This window comes from Stegostoma tigrinum, chromosome 9 (assembly GCF_030684315.1).
Source record: "Stegostoma tigrinum isolate sSteTig4 chromosome 9, sSteTig4.hap1, whole genome shotgun sequence".
NCBI lineage: Eukaryota > Metazoa > Chordata > Chondrichthyes > Orectolobiformes > Stegostomatidae > Stegostoma > Stegostoma tigrinum.
This window is the reverse complement of record NC_081362.1, coordinates 27,309,259-27,328,576: the sequence shown is the minus strand read 5'-3', so window position 1 is coordinate 27,328,576 and position 19,318 is coordinate 27,309,259. Positions and strand designations below refer to the sequence as shown.

General features: G+C 41.2%; 1 protein-coding gene across 3 annotated transcripts in view; it reads left to right on the top strand.

Annotated features, from left to right (window-relative positions):
• The first annotated feature begins 7,912 nt into the window (after positions 1 to 7,912).
• Positions 7,913 to 19,318, top strand: part of cep43 (centrosomal protein 43) — a 79,659-nt gene continuing 68,253 nt past the window's right edge. The window contains exons 1-2 of one of the 3 annotated variants that reach the window (XM_048536215.2): positions 7,913 to 8,220; positions 19,263 to 19,316. In XM_048536215.2, coding sequence (XP_048392172.1) covers positions 8,140 to 8,220; positions 19,263 to 19,316 — 135 coding nt within the window. In that variant the 5' untranslated portion in view covers positions 7,913 to 8,139. The remainder of the gene's footprint in view (positions 8,221 to 19,262; positions 19,317 to 19,318) is intronic. The other 2 variants (XM_048536217.2, XM_048536216.2) reach the window with 2 other exon arrangements.

Sequence of the window (19,318 nt, the reverse complement as noted above, 5' to 3'; positions counted from 1 at the left end):
CCTGTTGATGTTATTACACACTTCTGGAGCAGATGGGACTTGAATCTGGGCCTCCTGGAGTATATTCTATAGGTTTAAGGTTAGAAGTCACTTTTCCAGCATATTCTTTTCTTTCCAATGAATTTCCTTTTTAAAGGACCAATCAACAGTTAATGGAAAGTGATGTCAGTAGATGACAATTTAAGAAATAAATCCAATTTGCCACACATCACCTAGCCAATGCACAATTAACCAAGAATTATCCATATACTGTGCATACTGTAGCTAGCCAATTAATAAACTGATGGTGTAATGCCCGGACAAGTCATGGGTCACCCATACTTCTGATCATGCTATGGACTGTGTTTTAGACATAGATAATTTAGGTTTACTTTTCAATAGCTGTGTGTGCAATAAGAGACATTATACCTCCACAGTCCAAAGACATACAGGCTAGTTGGATTGGACATGCTAAATTGCCTGCAGTGTTCAGGGATGTGTACATTCAGTAGGTTATAGAGAGATGGGTCAGTGTGGACCTGTGGCACTGAAGGGGCTGTTTCCACACTAGGGATTCTGTGATCAATATAAAATTGAGAACAGGCTTGTAAATTTTTCACTTCAATAGCTGAATAAAGAAATGTAGAAAGAATAGAAATAAAATGTAAGAAAGATGGAGAATGCTTGACTATGCCCAACATATGGTGGGGTAGGGTAAGTAGTAGTATATGAATAGAGTCAATTGTGCTTCAGAATGTGAGTGTGATTGAGTTTGGATGTGCCAGACTGTGATGATATTCTTTAACAAATTGATTAAAAAAGGGCAAACAGCAAATGCTGGGAAGCTGAAACACTACCTGCTTGTTACTGTTGATGACCCTGTTTCCAGCATTCTGCAGTCAATGTTTTAAATGCATGTTAATTATGAAACATCAACTTCAATTTTCTCTTCCCAGGTGCTGGCTGTCATGCTTTACATAACGAGCAGGCACATGTCAAGGGTATTTCATTGGATACAAAGTGCTTTAGAATGTCTTGAGGTATATTAATACAAGTTTCAGATGTATTATTTAATATTTTGCCCTCTAACATCCATCTTCAATATACTAAGATTGCACACCTAAAAGCTGCTTCATGTACATTCAGTGCCACTATCTTCAAGGACCTTTCCTGTTTGGTTGAAATGATTTAAGTTGCTTTATTGCATGCCATCTCTCCCCACCTTTTCTCCCACTAATGTTGTAAATATAGAAACATCCATGTCACGGCATGAAGGAAGCTTTCCTTCAGTTATTAAGATTAGAAATAAACTTGCATTTATATAGTAACAAAAACAGACATTTACTGGAAAAACTCAACCGATCTGGCAGCAATTGTGAAGAGAAAATCAGTTCATGTTTTGAGTCCTGTGATTCTTCCTCAGAACTGGAGATCACTGAACTCAAAATGTTAACTGATTTCTTTCCATTGTTGCTGCAGACCTGTTGAGTTTTTCCAGCAATGCCAGTTTTTGTTTATTTCCAGAATCTGCCATTCTTTTGGTTTGCAAAAAGTCAGGATATTCAAAAGCCCTTTACAGCCAATTAAATTTCTTTTTGTTTTGAAGGGTAGCCAGTACCACAATGAGGGAGAATGTTTGTGACACTGGGAAATTAATGTGAAGATTAGCCCTTTACATTGCATTCTTTAGCATAATTATTCCTACCAAGTGTGTAATATTGCTTCTGTATGTAATCAGATTAACAATTCCTCAACACTGGGATCTGTTGTCATTTTAGAAGCACGTTCAGCGAACTCCAACAACTAAAACCTTTTACGGGATAGTCCAATTCTAAATTTGCTGTCATAGTCGTAAGTTATCAACAAGATTTGAAACAACTTTACAGTTGGTCCATGGGGTTGCCTTTAACACCATCCTCAAAGGTTAAAATCACAATGAATTCCCATGTCTGAAAGTTTTCAGGTCTGGAGTTTTCAGTGTGTTGTTTCTAAAATTGAGCTCCCCAACATGACTAAAATGCTTAATTTATACAATGAGCTTAAGACAAGGTTTGACTTTGTTAATTTGCAAAGAACAAATACACAGTGGGAAATGAACAGTGGGTCAGCTTTATGACCTTCATACAGTTCATAATGTTATGGCCCTGCACAAAACACAGTTGTGACAGTCTTGATATTTTGTGATTCATTATTTTTGGCATGAGCTCAGTACATGCCAGAAAGCAAAACAATGGATCAGCAGAGAAGGCTCAGGGGGAACCTGATTGGGGTGTATAAGATTAAGGGGTGTGAACAGAAGGAAGCAGCTGTTCCATTTTAGGCATAATTTTAATGTGAAAGGCAGGAGGTTTAAAGGAGATTTCAGGAAAGGCTTTTCACCCAGAGAGTAGTTAGACTCTGATAATGCATTGCCTGGGAGTGTACTTGAGGTGGGAAACCTCACAACCTTTTTAAAAGTACTGAATGAGCACTTGAAAAATGTCAACATTGAAAGCTATCGGTGTAGTACAGTAAGTATACTTTGGTAGTACAGACTTGAAGGGCCAAAGGCCTCTTCTATAGTGGTTGAGTCAATGACTATAAATACCTCATTCTAAGTGCAACTGAAGAGATGTATGTTAAAATGTTACTTTGCCTATTATTTTAACCTTTATTAACTTAGAAAAATCAACATTGTTTGGAAATACCAGTTGATGAGAAATGTTTAAGTGCACCCAAGAAACTCAATTTGTTCTTTGAGAGCAGAAATGAGGAAGATGCCATTTATATAAGCAAAACATTATTTGTTTTAATCACTTATACCAGAGGTAGGTATTTACCTATGGTGTTTTCCAATTCTCTTGAATTATTAAACATCTGTGGACAAGTTTGACCGAAGGGTCTGTTTCCGTGTTATAGAATGATATTGTCATTGTTATATAACTCAAACTTGAAAATTCAGAAACGGCTTGGTCACAAACATACCAGGCTGTAGAGGTTAGTGTATGACAGTGTAATTGATGGTATTCCTGTACACAATTCCAGTTAATGAATAAGACATACATTTTGCACTCATGCACACTTCTTCCTCGCTCCTACATTGTAATTTAAGCCACTTTTTTTTTTAAACTCTACATATTTTCACTTCTCTTTTTCCAACTATCCCTATGGGTGTAGTGTTATTCAAGATTTGGGAATATTTACACATGCCAAGTATTTGGATAAATTTTATATCTAGGCAAGGCAAAAAAAACCTCTGTAGTAACTGAGATAATGGGAACTGCAGATGCTGGAGAATTCCAAGATAATAAAATGTGAGGCTGGATGAACACAGCAGGCCAAGCAGCATCTCAGGAGCACAAAAGCCGGGCCATCTCCAGCATATCCCTCACCTTCCTGAACCCTTCAGTCTCCATCTCAGGCAACCAGCTTGTAACTGATGTCCATTTCAAGCCCACCGACTCCCACAGCTACCTAGAATACACCTCCTCCCACCCACCCTCCTGCAAAAATTCCATCCCCTATTCCCAATTCCTCCGCCTCCGCCGCATCTGCTCCCACGATGAGACATTCCACTCCCGCACATCCCAGATGTCCAAGTTCTTTAAGGACCGCAACTTTCCCCCCACAGTGATCGAGAACGCCCTTGACCGCGTCTCCCGTATTTCCCGCAACACATCCCTCACACCCCGCCCCCGCCACAACCGCCCTAAGAGGATCCCCCTCGTTCTCACACACCACCCTGCCAACCTCCGGATACAACACATCATCCTCCGACACTTCCGCCATTTACAATCCGACCCCACCACCCAAGACATTTTCCCATCCCCTCCCGTCTGCTTTCCGGAGAGACCACACTCTCCGTGACTCCCTTGTTTGCTCCACACTGCCCTCCAACCCCACCACACCCGGCACCTTCCCCTGCAACCGCAGGAAATGCTACACTTGTCCCCACACCTCCTCCCTCCCCCCTATCCCAGGCCCCAAGATGACATTCCACATTGGCAGATGTGCAGGTGAACCTCTGTTTAATGTGGTATACTGCATCCACTGTACCCGGTGCGGCTTCCTCTACATTGGGGAAACCAAGCGGAGGCTTGGGGACCGCTTTGCAGAACACCTCCGCTCAGTTCGCAACAAACAACTGCACCTCCCAGTCGCAAACCATTTCCACTCCCCCTCCCATTCTCTAGATGACATGTCCATCATGGGCCTCCTGCACTGCCACAATGATGCCACCCGAAGGTTGCAGGAACAGCAACTCATATTCCGCCTGGGAACCCTGCAGCCTAATGGTATCAACGTGGACTTCACCAGTTTCAAAATCTCCCCTTTTCCCTACTACATCCCTAAACCAGCCCAGTTCGTCCCCTCCCCCCACTGCACCACACAACCAGCCCAGCTCTTTTCCCCCCCCGCCACCCACTGCATCCCAAAACCAGTCCAACCTGTCTCTGCCTCCCTAACCGGTTCTTCCTCTCACCCATCCCTTCCTCCCACCCCAAGCTGCACCCCCATCTACCTACTTACCTCATCCCACCTCCTTGACCTGTCCATCTTCCCTGGACTGACCTATCCCCTCCCTACCTATACTCTCTCCACCTATCTTCTTTACTCTCCATCTTCGGTCCGCCTCCCCCTCTCTCCCTATTTATTCCAGTTCCCTCTCCCCATCCCCCTCTCTAAAGGGTCTAGGCCCGAAACGTCAGCTTTTGTGCTCCTGAGATGCTGCTTGGCCTGCTGTGTTCATCCAGCCTCACATTTTATTATCTCTGTAGTAACTGGTTCCATTATGTTCCTGAAACACATTCTCCTGGCATTCAGAAAGCAACCTAATTTCACACCTTGTTTTATGATTTTATGGATAAATAATAAAATGATTAGTAGGATCAAAATATTTTGCATTAATTGTTGAATTAGCTCTTTCTACAGTAAAGTTCTGCTTTTATAATTCCAGTTTACTTACTGGCACAAAACATTGTGCATCATAATGCCCGTTGCAAGTCCAATGTTTGCTTATCTGCACGCTTCAGGGAAAATAAATTCTGAAGAAAATTTTAAACAATTTAAAAAGTATCTAAATGAATGTGGATACCTTCCTTTAAAACAATGTGTTTCTGTTCCTGAAAATATGTATGTTTGCAAGTGGACATATTTGTACATTGGTTATTGGAGTGTTTGAATGTGGTATTCATTGGTACAATTGAAACTTGTTATTTACCCTGACTAAATTAGTTATTACGTTATTAAACATATTAAGATGTTCTGCTATATTTACCAGTTTGAAGAAATGCTATTTATACATTTAATTTGGTTCCAGGTCACATTTTTCGAAATACTAATCAACACATTTGAATATGTGAAGCAGAATCTTTTTGGTTTTGCCTCCCTCCACAAATTTATTTTCAGGCTATTGCAACACAGTGTAGCTGGAAAAAGAACTGACTTAAATTCTTCTGGTCTACTACTTATCTATTACCACATGTACAATGCACCCAAGGCCCGATTAAATTATGCACTTTTGTGTAAGATTTCAATCACCTACAGTACTCTATTTGTAAGTTGAAAATAATCCCTCAATAATTTGTTTGCAAAATAAATTTAATGTCCTCAAATTTGTAGAACTCAAAGTGCAGCAGGAATTGCTATGAAATTTGCACAGCCTTGCTCTTTCCAGGGAAATATACAATTATTAAAGAAGGGATTGAGGCAAAACCTCTTATGAGGCTTTTGATATAGTTGTCAAGATACTGATTGTTTTGAACTCTTCTTGTGCTAGATAATATGAAAATTTCATTAAAAAACTACATGGTGAATACAATTACTGAGATATTTTTCACCTTGGCATCTGTGTTTGTTGACAGGATTGTGAAAAATAAATGAATCCCTGTAGTATCATGGATGACAAAGTGTACTGCTAATAAGCTGTTTCCCTGCAGCCACACTCATGTTTTAAACATATTTTCCCATTAAAAAGATAAAATAAGTTAAAATGTCTAAAATCACAGCTAGTTTTGAGGACACTATGCTACAAGTAAATTGCTCACATCTTAGTAACTGACAAGACCCTCGCACTGTATTGGAAGTCACTGGTCTAGGTATTCAGCTGGGGTATAATCAGCTATCCTCCTATCCTCCTGGCTATGAAGAGCAAGAAACAAAATAAATACCGTATGTAGGCAGTTATCATTTTTGAAGTAAAATGTGAAGAGTTTTGTAAAGATGACCTCCCAGTTGACAGAGGCTGCATCAATCAGTAGTGTGTTGGAGTAGCCTAGTCTAAAGGCATGAATGAGGGTGTCAGCAGCAGGTGAGCTGTGGTAGGGTGCTGCAATGTGTAACAAGGAAACTGTTTGAAGTGGGTCTGAAATAATCTACTTCTTTGGTACTGGCAGTTGGAGTGATTGTAATAAGGTCAGCCAGGTGGACCTCTGAATAGGAGTCCCCTGATTGGGGCTGTTTAATCTGGTACAATCAGGATCCCAGGCTGGCACAAACAGGAGTGTCACAGGTTCTGTTCATGCTGAGAAAGCTGGTTCAGTGTCAAAGGTTTTGCATATATCAATAAAGAGTGACTTGGTGATGGCATACTGGCCTCTTGTGGAATTATTTCCAATGTCTCCACTTTCAACTGTATGCAGTTGGGAGAGGTGATGATTCAGTAAATTTGGAAGTTGTCATTACTATATGCTGTGCTTTTGGGCAGTGTCTCTAAGGGGCAGTATGCACAAGGAGGACGTGGTCAGAATCTTCAGGGACATTAGAAGTGTTGAGTGGACAGATGAGCCATTGCAAGTAGTAATCTTATTTAGATAGATAAGACTGAAATTCGAAAGCAATCCCACCCAGCTCAGAACAGAGAAGCATTGAAGAAGCATCGTGTGGTTAATCACAGACTGTATGTCAAAGAGGAGGGATAGGTATTTCTGTCAGAGTTATGTAGGATGTCATCTGTAACTGATAAGAGATGTTTTGTACAATTGCAAGCATTGAAATTGGGCTTAATAAATTTTGACAAGTTAAAGCATAAGACAGGGGAGCAGAATTGGGCCACTTACTCTATTGCAGCTGCTCGACTGTTCAGTGCTGGCTGATGTTTCTGTATCCTATTCTCCTACCACCTTCCTGTAACTCTTGATCCCCTGATTAATCAAAAACCTGTCCTCTAACACACGCAATGACTTGGTCTCCACAGCCTTCTGCTGCAAAGAATTCCACACGTTTAAATCCCACAAACTACAGTGATGGAGATAGTAGGGACTGCACGTGCTGGAGAATCTGATATAACCAGGTGTAGAGCTGGATGAACACAGCAGGCCAAGCAGCAGGAAGGCTGACGTTTCGGGCCTAGACCCTTCTAGGCCCGAAACGTCAGCCTTCCTGCTCCTCGGCCTGCTGTGTTCATCCAGTTCTACACCTTGTTATCTCAGCTACAGTAATGGGTCTTGAACAACAGCCCCAGCCTCTTAGTTAAGTGGCATTACCATTATATCGCTCTCTCCCAATTCATTTTAAGAATTACTACAAAACCTGAGCTCTGATTTGAAAGGCTGGGGGCTTTTTGTTTTCGAGGAGTTGCCGAGTTATAGGCGTGTGAAACAACTGAGGATGGAATCAATAACACTAGTTGGCTAAGTGAGGACCAGGAGGAGGAATTGGCAATAGAAAGTCTCCTATGAATACAATTAAATGCACTGGAGAGGAACATCGTGGTTAAGATGAACTCTGTATAAAAATGCAGAATACATTCTAAGCCACATCCACAATTCGGTACGTTAATAGAGAAATTTGCCGTGCTTTGCAAACAAATTACGACTAATTTTAAAATAAATGGTGAGCGTTTAGGTTTTATTATATAATAGTAGGAAATAGTGGCACATTTTAAAGAAGTGTTCGGTACCTTATTGCATTCAGTGCCTGCGTCGCCCTAACCGCCGCCAACAGCGCTACTCGCGTGCTCGGTTTAATAGACCGTTACTGCTCCATTCGCGCTTTACAGTTCGTCAAACCGCCTCGAGCGTCAGCAACCTTCTTTCATTTAACACGCACGCGCCAGCGATTATTTTCAAAACATTGCACTAGACTCTATATATTGTTTTGGGGGGGGAGAGAAATAAAAAAGTTGTCAAAGTGCCGCTGTGAATAGAGCACTAGCAAAGCTTGGGTGGTTGTCTTGGTAAAATGTCGGCGGATGAGGACACAGAGCTGCGGGACTTGCTGGTGCAAACCTTGGAGAACAGCGGCGTCCTCAACAAGATCAAGGTAATGCGCCATCACCCTAGGCCGCAGGCCGTCGTCGCCATTTGTTGCGGAACCGCTGGTTTGCAGAGGCCTGAGGAGCCGGTGAAGTTTAAGTCACCGGATAACGCGTTAGTTTAATGGACGAACTTAGAGGCAGTCGACAGCCCATGGCTTTGGGGTTTTAGCTCATGTCGATAGCTCTTCAACCACAAGCAAGGTGAAGGTTTCTCATTATTTCAGATCTTAACACTTGCCTCCCCTCCCATCCTTTATCATCAAGATAAATGCCCCTTTTTTAAAACCCAGATGCTATCAGTTCTGAGGAAGGGTCATCGGACTCAAAACGTCTGCTTTCTCTCCATTGATGCTACTAGGCTTGCTGAGGTTTTCCAACAATTTTTGTTTCTGAGACCCTACCCCTCGCCCTGACTTTTTATTTAAGGTCTTTTACAGTTGCTCCATCCAACTCAGTACGTTCTCTCTACTCCTCCCCTGCACACCAAGTTCTCATCACAGAACCTTTTTAAGGCCACAACACAACATTGAGAGAAATCAAATGTGTCAATTCTTGCAAGGAAGTGAATTGAGCCCAGTAGTAGAAGAAATTTGCTGGTTTCAGTGTGCTAAATAGATTCATGCTTTTAGCCTAATTAGCTTCACTTTTATGTAAGGCAGTCATCTTTCTGACTGTCCATTTGGCTTGAAACTTGGAGTACGTGCAGACGCTACCTGAAGACCCTTGAAGCACCATTGACACTTTTTGAGATGGATCCTCTGCATCAGCTGGGAAAACAGGCACACAAGCAAAAGCATTCTTGAAGCCGCTAACAGCCTAGACTATGATCACAAAAAAACTCTGTTGGGCTGCCATGTGCTTAGGATGCCTGAAATCCAACTTCCAAAACAAATCTTCTGTCAGCGAAAGCAGTTGCATAAGAGGACAAGGTATTTCAAAGACTCCCTTAAGGTTCGTTTCCTTCAAGAAATACAATATAGATGTCAATGCATAGGAGACACTCATTTAGAAGAAACTGACTTGGAGGAAACTCGTGTGAAGGGACAGTATTCTTTGAGCACACCTATTAGCAAGAGGAAGTATGGAAAAGAAACCGGGAGAAAGAAATGCCAAGTTCTCAAGGCCCAGGATCATTTGGCAGAAATACCTGTCAAAATGTATGGTTGGAGATATGGATGTAGAATCAGGCTCATCAGTTGTACGAAGATCTGCAGAACCCATGATCATTGAAAGTGAAATTTTGTATATGGACAATCATACTTGTTAGTTAATAATTATCGAGGACAATGATACATGTGTTGTATAGAGGAAGTCCTAGATTGTGTGTGGTATAATTTTGCCATTGATCCTAAATCAATGACTGGGATAGAAGACTACTATGAAAAAACAGTGAATTTATCTGTGTCAGTGTCATCACAATAACAAAGTCTGGCATTTTTTTTCACTTGAGAAAACAGCAATAAATGATATAAAAATGGAAAATGTTGTGTAGACTTAATATATCAAGCAGCATCTATTGAGGGGGGGAAAAGAAGTTAATGTTTCAGGTCAATGACCTTGCATTAGAAATGATTTTATAGAACCAACTGAAGCAGGAGTAGGCCATTTGGCCACTAACTTACTGTGACATTTGTTAAGATTGCTATTGTAGAGTCCTTAGTTCTACTTTCCTGCATGTGCCTAAAATGCTTTCACTCATTTGTCAATCAAGGATATGACCTGAAAGTTGGAACTAGGAGCAGTAGGTAATGTGGTTGTTGCTGAGAAAGGAGATCTGGCCGTGAAAGTGATCTCTGGTAGACATCTGATTGATCATGAGAAGGGATGCAAAACAATAAAAATGGTAAAAGAGACAAATGGAACTCCCATTGGAATCATAGAATCCCTACATTGTGGAAACAGGCCCTTCCGCCCAACAAGTCCACACTGAACCTCAGTGCGTCCCAACAAGGCCCATCCCCTTATAATCTCCGAAGCTAGGCATCCCTGAACACTGGACAATTTAGCAGGGCCAATCCACCTAAACTGCACAGTGGGAGGAGACCCACGCAGACACAGGGAGAATGTGCAAATTTCACACAGACACCTGAGGTTGGAATTGAACCTGGGTCCCTGGTGCTGTGAGGCAGCGGCACTGACCATTGTGCCACCTTGCCACCCCTAAATTGGAGGGAACTTCTTTCAAGATAGGCATTCCTGGAAGAGAAGTGTCTCTATACTTAACGGTGATGCATTTTCTTTTGTTTTATTTCATCCTTCTAGAATCCATATTAGGTGTTGATGTTCATATTTGATATTCATAATTACAAGTAGAAGCTGATCCTGTTATGATGCCGCATCGAATGAGATAGACAATAAGGGGATGACTAAAATTTTGGTGAATGTGGAGAATATTAAGGAGAATGAAACTCTGGATGAATGGGTTCAAAAAGGATATCTAAAGTTTTGGACCCATGAAAGCCAGGTAATTGGTCACATGAGAGGGAAAGATGCTATAAAGATCGGTCAGTGAAACAAAATCTTGGAAAGATTTGCATCATCTTTCCTATTTGCAGGGAGACCAGGATTGAACACAGGATTTTGGAAAGAGTTTTTAGGACTAGCGGGTGTTAAGAGAGAGAGTTGGAGATCTGTATATGTATTTAAAGTGTTATAGTCCTGTTCCTGCATCCTCTTTAAATGTATACGAGTTGGGATGTCATGTTGCAGCTGTGCAGGATATTGGTTGGACTACTTTTGAAGTACTGCGTTCAATCCCTGTCTCCCTGCAGTAGGAAAGATGATGTGAATCTTTTCTGAACCCTTTCAAGTCCCAAAGGGATGTTGCCAGGTTTGGAGGGTTTGAGTTATAGGAGAAGCTGAATAGACCAGGGCTGTTTTCCCTAGAGCATGGAGGGGGGTGGGGGGGGAATTGAATTAGCATCAACTACCATTTGAGGAAGAGAATTCCAATCCCCCTGTACATTTTGTATGTAGAAGATCTTTCTGATGTGTCTGCTGAATGGCCTGGCCTTAATTCTTATGCCTGCTGGTTCTACACTCTTCAAGCATTGGGAATAATTTATCTCCCCTATCTTCTCCTGTTAATATCCTGAAGACCTTTAAAACCCCCACAGCATCCTAAATTTTAGAGAATAAGTGTCTAATTTGTCTAATCGCAGCTCATAACTTAACCCCTGAATGAAGTCCAGGTATCATCCTTTTAAACCTGCATTGAACTCTCAAGGGCCAAAACACCTTCCCTAGGAGTGCTGCCTAGATCTATTCAAGTCCTCTATGTGGGGTCTAACTGGGGTTTTGTATGTCGGCAGCATAACATCTGTATTCCTGTAACCCCTCTTATCCTTTAGGTAAGAAGGCCAGCATTCTATCAGCATGTTTAACTAATTTCTGCATCTGTTCATGGCATTTTAAAGAACTATGGACCTGAACCCCCAAATCTTGTTGGACATCCACTTTCTTCAGCTTTGTGCCTTAAGAAATATCCTGATCTATCCTTTTTCAGTCTGAAATGGATAACATCAGTCTTGTTTATATTAAAATCCATCTCCCACAGCTTTGTCATTTGCCTGATTTGTTCATTCCTATTGTAATTTTTTGCTGTCTTCAGTACTGTCTACAATACTGACTAGTTTTTGTGGTGGCTGCAATTTTGGATATTTGACTTTTTGTTCCATTATCCAAGTTGTTAATGAATATTGTGAATAATTGAGGATCCAGCACAGATCCCAGTGGGACACCACTAGTCAAGTCCTATCAGTTTGAGTCCTTGCTCTTCATTCCAATGCTCTTTTCTGCCACTCAGTCAATTTACTATCTATGTCAATAATTTGCCCTCAATTCTGCAAGCTCCCACATTAGCTAACAGTCTCTTGTGTGCGACTATCAAAAGCCTCTGAAAGTCCACATAAACAACATCCATTGACTTCCCTCGTTCCACCACCTTAGGTGCCTCCTCAAAAAAAATGTTGAGTTTCGTCAGGCATGACCTACCCTTCATGAATCCATGTTGACTTCCTTCATTAACTGAAATTTTACGAGGTGATCACTTACCCCATACTTGATTCTTGACTGCGAAAATTTCCCCACCACGGTTGTTAGGCTAACTGGTCTGTAATTCCCTAGTTCCTGTCTCTCACCCTTAAAGAGTGGAATGTCATGAGCACATTTCCAATCCAAGGCTCAACACCTGAACCCAACTGCGACATGGAGGAATATTGTTCCAATGGAACAGTAGGTTGTAATCGGAGGAAGTTTTCTTGCCCGTGTCTGACCTGATACCATGAAATTTTATGGGATTCAGAATCCGTATTGAGGACATTCATGTGTGAGGCAGGATGATGACGATGGAGCTGTCGAGGCCATTGTCTGAAAATCCTGATTCTAAGAGTATAACTATGTCAGACTGTTACTTGACTAGCCTGCAGGAAAATTATGCCAGTTTGACATGTCTCAAGATTTTGGGGAGAGTTTCCTGGGCTGTCTGGGCAATGCCTTTTATTGTATTCAGTCCCTGGGTTGATGCCTTTTGGTATGTCCAGTTGTACTATTGTTATATGTTAAAGTCAGTGGCTTGCGAGATTACTTCTGAACTTATGGGAACTGTTGAGAGCTAACAACATTGGTTTGGAACTGTGTTCATGTAGGCCAGACCAATTAAGAGCAGCAGATTTCCTTCTGTCCAAGACATTAGAAAATCATTTTTGTATAATCTGGTAGTTTTGTTGTCACAATTAATAATAGCTTGTGTTAAGGACCAGACCAGACGCCCTCAAAATGCATCAAGGGGATAGCCTGGCCCCGAACTTCTATTTTATTCAAAGACACGTGTCAGGTGTTGTCTTCCAGATGTGATTCGATTGGTTAAACTACTAGGCTGCAGGCACAACATGCTTTATTCTTGCACTACATTTAATACAACAAAAAAAATTGGCACAACTTAAACTGTATCAAAATACTTAATAATATATTATTTAACTACACATCCTCCGTTCCAAAATAACAACATTCCATAAACACCCTGCCTCCCCAGCAAAGGCAAATTCAGCAAAACAGATTTCCCTCACTTGCATTTCCAGTCTAAAAGAAATGAAGCTAGCAGCAGAGAGAGAACTCAAGCTTCGTGCAGCAGTAGAGAGCGAGCTTTATCTAGCAGCGTCAACTCCAAGTAAAAACTAAACTTCAACAACAGAAAGCAAAGCTAAAACCCTGCGTCTCTGTGAACTCGATTCCACCCGTTCGTGCATCTTTTGTCTAATTTTAATAAAGACCCAAAGCTATTTACTCTGCTTTCTTTGATGCAGACATCTCTGCACCAGGTTGACAACACCCTCTTCAAGAGAAACAGGACAGAACAAATCCCTCTTCAAGGCACAAATTGTGACACATTTCTAGTTCCAGCATTTATTGAATGTATACGGGCATGTAAACAAGAGAAATCCACTCAGCTCTTTCAGCCTGTTCTACTACTCAATAAGATCATGATTGATCTGATTTTAACCTGAACTCTACATTTCTGTATATCCCCAGAAATCTTGTACCCCTCGATAATCAAAGCTGTATTTACCTCTCCCTTTCTAAAAAAAACTTTTAAGATTTTATGTCCACTGCCTTTTGAGGAAGTAATTCCAAAGACTCTTAATCCTCTGTGAGAGAAAATATCTCTGTTTTAAATGGGCATCCGCTCATTTTAAAAGTATGATTTCTAGCTATACATTCTCCCACAAGAGGAAACATGCTTTCAGCATCCACCCAGTCAAGTCTCTTTAGGGTCTTGTTGAGTCATAGAGTCTAACAGCACGGAAACAGACCTTTCGGCCCAACCAGTCCATACCAAACATAATCCCAAACTAAACTAGTCCTATCTGCCTGCTCCTGACCCATATCCCTCCAAACTTTGCCTATTCATATATCTAGCCAGATGTCTCTTAAGCGATATAATTGTACCCACATCCACTACTTCCTCAGGAAGTTCATTCTACACACAAGCCACCTTCTGTGTATATTAAAAAAAATTGCCTCTCATGTCTGACTCTTCTAAATGCCAAAGGATACTGGCCCCCCTTCACACTTTATGCAGTCCTTTCATTCCAGGTATTAGTTTAGCATGCCTTCTGTGGAATTATTCTAACACATTAACATGCTTCTTTGGGTGCAGTGACCAATATAGTATACAGTATTCTAGTTGCAGTCTCACCAATGCCCTGTATAACTGAAGCATAACCTCCCTCTTTTTCCATTGAATTTCCCTCACAATAGAACATAACATTCTATTAACTTTACTGATTTCTTGCTGTTCCTGCATACTTGCCTTTTGTGATCATGCATCAGACACCCAGATCTTTTGGCATCTCAGAGCTCTGCAACTTCTCAACATTCAATGAATATGCTTTTTTTGGTCTTTCTACCAAAATGGACAATTTCACGCATTGGACTCCATTTGCCAGAACCTTGACGACTTGCGTAACCTATCTATATCCTTCGTAGACTCCTTATGAATTCTTCACTACTCACTTTCTTATCTATCTTTGTGCCATTAACAAACTTAGCTATGTTTTAACCCCTTTATCCAAATCATTTTTATAAATTGTAAAGTGTTGAGGATCCCTGCTGCATACTACTTGTAATATCTTGCCAGCCTGAAACAGACTTACTTATTCCCACTCCCTGCTTCTTGTTAGCAAGTTAATCTTCTATCCATGCCAATGTGTTGCCCCCTACGCAATGAGACTTTATTTCTGCAACAACCTTTAATGTAGCTCCTTATCAAAAAAGAGTTAATTTTACACGTCTGCTGGTTTATCTTTATTTACAACACTAGTTATTACTTCAAAGAATGATAGTAAATTATTTAAACATTATTTCCCTTTAAAGCTTTTGAGAAGATTTGTAACTTGGATTGTGGATGAGGTTGTAGATTTGTTTGTCGAGCCGGTGTGTTTTGTTGCAGACATTTCATCACCCTGCTAGCTAACGTCGTCAGTGCACTTCCAGTGAAGCATTGGTGTTCTGTCCCACTTGTTATTTATATGCCTTGGTTTGCTGGGGTTGTTGGCATTACTGCCGGTCCTGATTTTCAGTGGTCCAGTCCAATGTGTTTGTTCATGGTGTTCCAGTTTGAATGCCAGGCCTCCAGAAATTCCCTGTCACGTCTCTGTTTGGCTCTTGCTATTATGGATGTGTTATCCCAGTCGAATTTGTGTCCTCCTTTGTCTGTGTGTATTGAGACCAGAGAGAATTGGTCATGTCTCTCGGTGGTTAGTTGGTGTTCGTATCTGCTTAATGTCAGTTTTCTTCCAGTTTGGCCTATGTAATGTTTTTCACAGTTCTTACAGAGTATTTTATATATTACTTCAGTTTTATTGGTTGTGAGTATGGGATCCTTTTATGTTTGTCAGTAGCTATCAGAAAGTCGTTGTTTGTGGGCTCCCCGATACCTAGGGGTCTGAGTTGTCTTGTGGTCATCTCTGATATGTTCCTGATGTACATTAGGGTGACTAGTGTGTCTGGCTATGTTGTGGTTAGTCATGAAGGTAGTGGTGGATTGTGCTTTTTTGGGTGTCCATTTCATGGAATGCCTACCTTCCTGATTCATCCAGCAGTTTAGCAATTGTCTCTTTGGCTCAGTCAATGTTTATGAATGTAAATAGTGCCGTTATGTCAAAGAATATCATTATCTTGTCTTGTTCTATTCTGGTGTGCTTGATGTTGAGGAATTCTTTGGGAGGAGTGGATGGAGTAGCTAGTGTTGTCAGCTAACTATTTCAGTTTACATTGTAGTTCTTTGGCTAGTCTCAAAATTGGCCTGCCTGGTAGTGAGACAGTTGGTCTGAGGGGGACTGCTGGCTTGTGTACTTGTGGGGAGTCCATAGAAGTGGGGTGTGTTGGATCCCTTTGCCTTCATTTTTTTTTGGTCGTCTATCTTGCTGATATCTCCTGAGTTGTGTAATTTCTTCAGGGTTGTCATGATCCAGATGTTTAACTGTGTCTTTGGGTCTATCGCCATCTGTTGGTCGGTGTTGGTATCTGCTGGTAGTGTATTAGCTTTCTCAACGTATTGGGCTCTTTAAAGGATTTCTGTCATGTGTCCATTGTCCACTAGTAAGTTTACAATCTTGCTGTCTTTCATGAATCTTTCCAGGTCTTTCTTTTCCACTGTGTTGAGTGTGTTACACTTTCCTTTTCTGCTCAATGTTGGGACAGTCGTCTGTCTGATAGTCTGGTGTATTTCCTCCATGAATCTATTGTTCTTTAACATTGATTCCAGTGCAGCCAGGAAGTCAGTTTTTTTTTGGCATTTCTGTAGTTATAATTCAGTCTGCTACTTAGATGACACCTTCGTGATTACCAAATGTACAAGACTAGAAGAAATCCACCGAAACATAAACAACATCCTCACCAAATAGAATCCACAAAAGAAGACAACAACAATAACTGTTTACCCTTCCTAGATGTAATGGTATAATGTAAAAACAATGGCAAACTCCTAGTGTGTACAGAAAACCACACATATGGACCAGATACTTTAATTACTCCAGCAACCATCCCAACACCTAAAAACGGACCTGCGTTAGGGAATTATTCCAACAGGCCACAGCACCCTACAGCAATCTGAAATTGCGCAAAGCAAAACAGGAGCACTTAGGTGGAGCCTTTAAAAGGAATAGATACCCAAAAGCACAATCCGCCGTTACCTCCATGACAGACCACAACAAGGAGACGCAACATGGCCAGACACACTAGTCACCCTAACAAACTTCATTGCTCCTCATGAATCATTTGGTAATTTCTTTTGCCGTTTTTATATTCTGTCTGACCTTTTGATCTGCCACCATCTTAGCAGAATTATATGTCTTTTCTTTGAGTTTGACACTATCTTTGACTTTTTTTTAAGGTATCCTCAGATTGTGGGGTCTGTCCCTTTAGAATTTTTCCCTTTTTTTTATTGCAAAGCAACAACTTGAGTGACGCTTCGTCAGAACTTCAGTGTCACTGGACCCAAAATTCTAACACCGATTTCCGCCCCCCACAGGTGCTACCAGACCTACTGAGGCTTTCCAGAAATTTTTTTTTATTTCTTCCAAAACATTTCTCATTGTGACCCCATCTCACGATTTGAAAATGCCATAACTCTGCAGTCGGGTTCAGCAGCAGAGCTCTGAGGATCAGCAACAAAACATTTAAACTTAAGGGATTTTTAAAAATCTCCTTTTCATCGGCCTTTTTAGAACAGGAATCATGCCTTAAGAATTGCTCGGTTAGTCCGTATCCACTATTAAAAGTCATGAGAATTTAAAGGGACCTCACAGCTACTAGTAGTCAGTCAGAGAATAGAGCCCCTGAAAGCTTAGCAAGGCCTTCTATGTATGGAACCCCAGGAGGTGGGAGAAATACTATGTGGGGATTTCATGTCAGTTTTTTACGGTGGAGAAGAATATGGAAGGTAGAGAATTTGGAGAAATAAATAGTGATATCTTAAAAAATGTCCATATTACAGAGGAGTGGGTGCTGGACACATAAAGGTAGATTAATCCTTGGGACTGATCAGGTGTATCCCAAAACTTTGTGGGAAGATAGGGAAGAGATTGTTGGGTGGCTTGCTGAGATATTTGTATCATTGATGACCACAGGTGTGGTGTTGAAAGTCTGATACCATTATCTGTGAAAGGTGGTCAGGAAAAGCCAGAGAATGAGAGATTGGTGAGCCCGAAGTCAGTGGTGGATAAATTGTTGGAGGAGATTCTGAGGGATAGGATTTACATCTATTTGGAAAGGCAGGGAACGATTACGGATAGTCAACATGGCATTGTGTGTGGAAATCTTGTATCGCTAACTTGATTGAGGTTTTTGAAGAAGTGACAAAATAACGATGAAGGCGGAGCGATGGTTGTGTCTGTATGGACTTAAGGCATTCAACAAGGTTCTACATGGTTGATTCGGTCACATGAAATACAGGGAGAGCAAGCCATTTGGATATAAAATTGGCTTGAAGGTAGACAGGGGATGATGGTGGAGGGTTGCTTTTTGTACTGAAGGCTCGTGACCAGCGGTGTATTGCAAGGATTGGTGCTAGGTCCACTGCTTTTTGTCATTTTATATAAGTGATTTGGATGTGAAAACAGGAAGTATGGTTAGTACGTTCACAGATGTCACCCAAATTGGTATTAAAGTCAACAGTGAAGGAAGTTATCTTAGTACAATGAACCTTGATTGAATGGATGAATGAACCGAGGACGCTGAAAGATGTGACATGTTGCGTTTTTGTAAGGCAAATCAGGATAGCACTTCTGCACTTAGTGTTGAGGTCCTGGAGAGTGTTCCTGAACAAAGAGACCTTGGAGTGCTGGTTCATAGCTCCTTAAAAGTGGAGTCACAGGTATTCAGCATAGTGAAGATGACATTTGGTACGCTTGCCTTTATTGGTCAGTGTGTTGAGTGCAGGAGTTGGGAGGTCATGTTGCGGCTGTGCTGGACATTTTAGCCACTTTTGGAATACTGCATTCAATTCTCTTCGCCCTGCTGTAGGAAAAATTTTTGAAACTTGAAAGGGTTCAGAAAAGATTTTTACAAGAATGTTGCCAGGGTTGAAGGGTTTAAGCTACTGGGAAGATTCCGAACAGGCTGGGGCTATTTTCCCTGGAACTTTGGAGGCTGAGGGTTGATCTTATGGAGGGTTATAAAATCATGGGGGGCATAGATAGGATGAACAGCCAGAGTCTTTTCCTCAGGGTAGGGAGTCCAAAACTAGAGGTCATAGGTTTAAGGTGAGAGAAGAAAGATTTAAAAGGGACTTAAGAGGCAACTTCTTCACTCACAAAGGGTGGTGTGTAGATGGAATCAGCTGGCAGAAGAAGTGGTGAAGGCTGGTACAATTAAACATTGAAAAAGCAACTGAATAGGAACGGTTTAGAGGGACATGGGCCAAATGCTGCAAATGGAACTAGATTAATTTCGGCTATCTTGTCAGCATGGATGAGTTGGACTGAAGTTTTTTCCATACTGTACATCTCTGACTATATGAGATCAGACTAAGTATTTCCTGTTTCAGGCTGAAATACGGGCAGCTGTATTCTTGGCACTTGAAGAACAGGAGAGAGTAGAGGT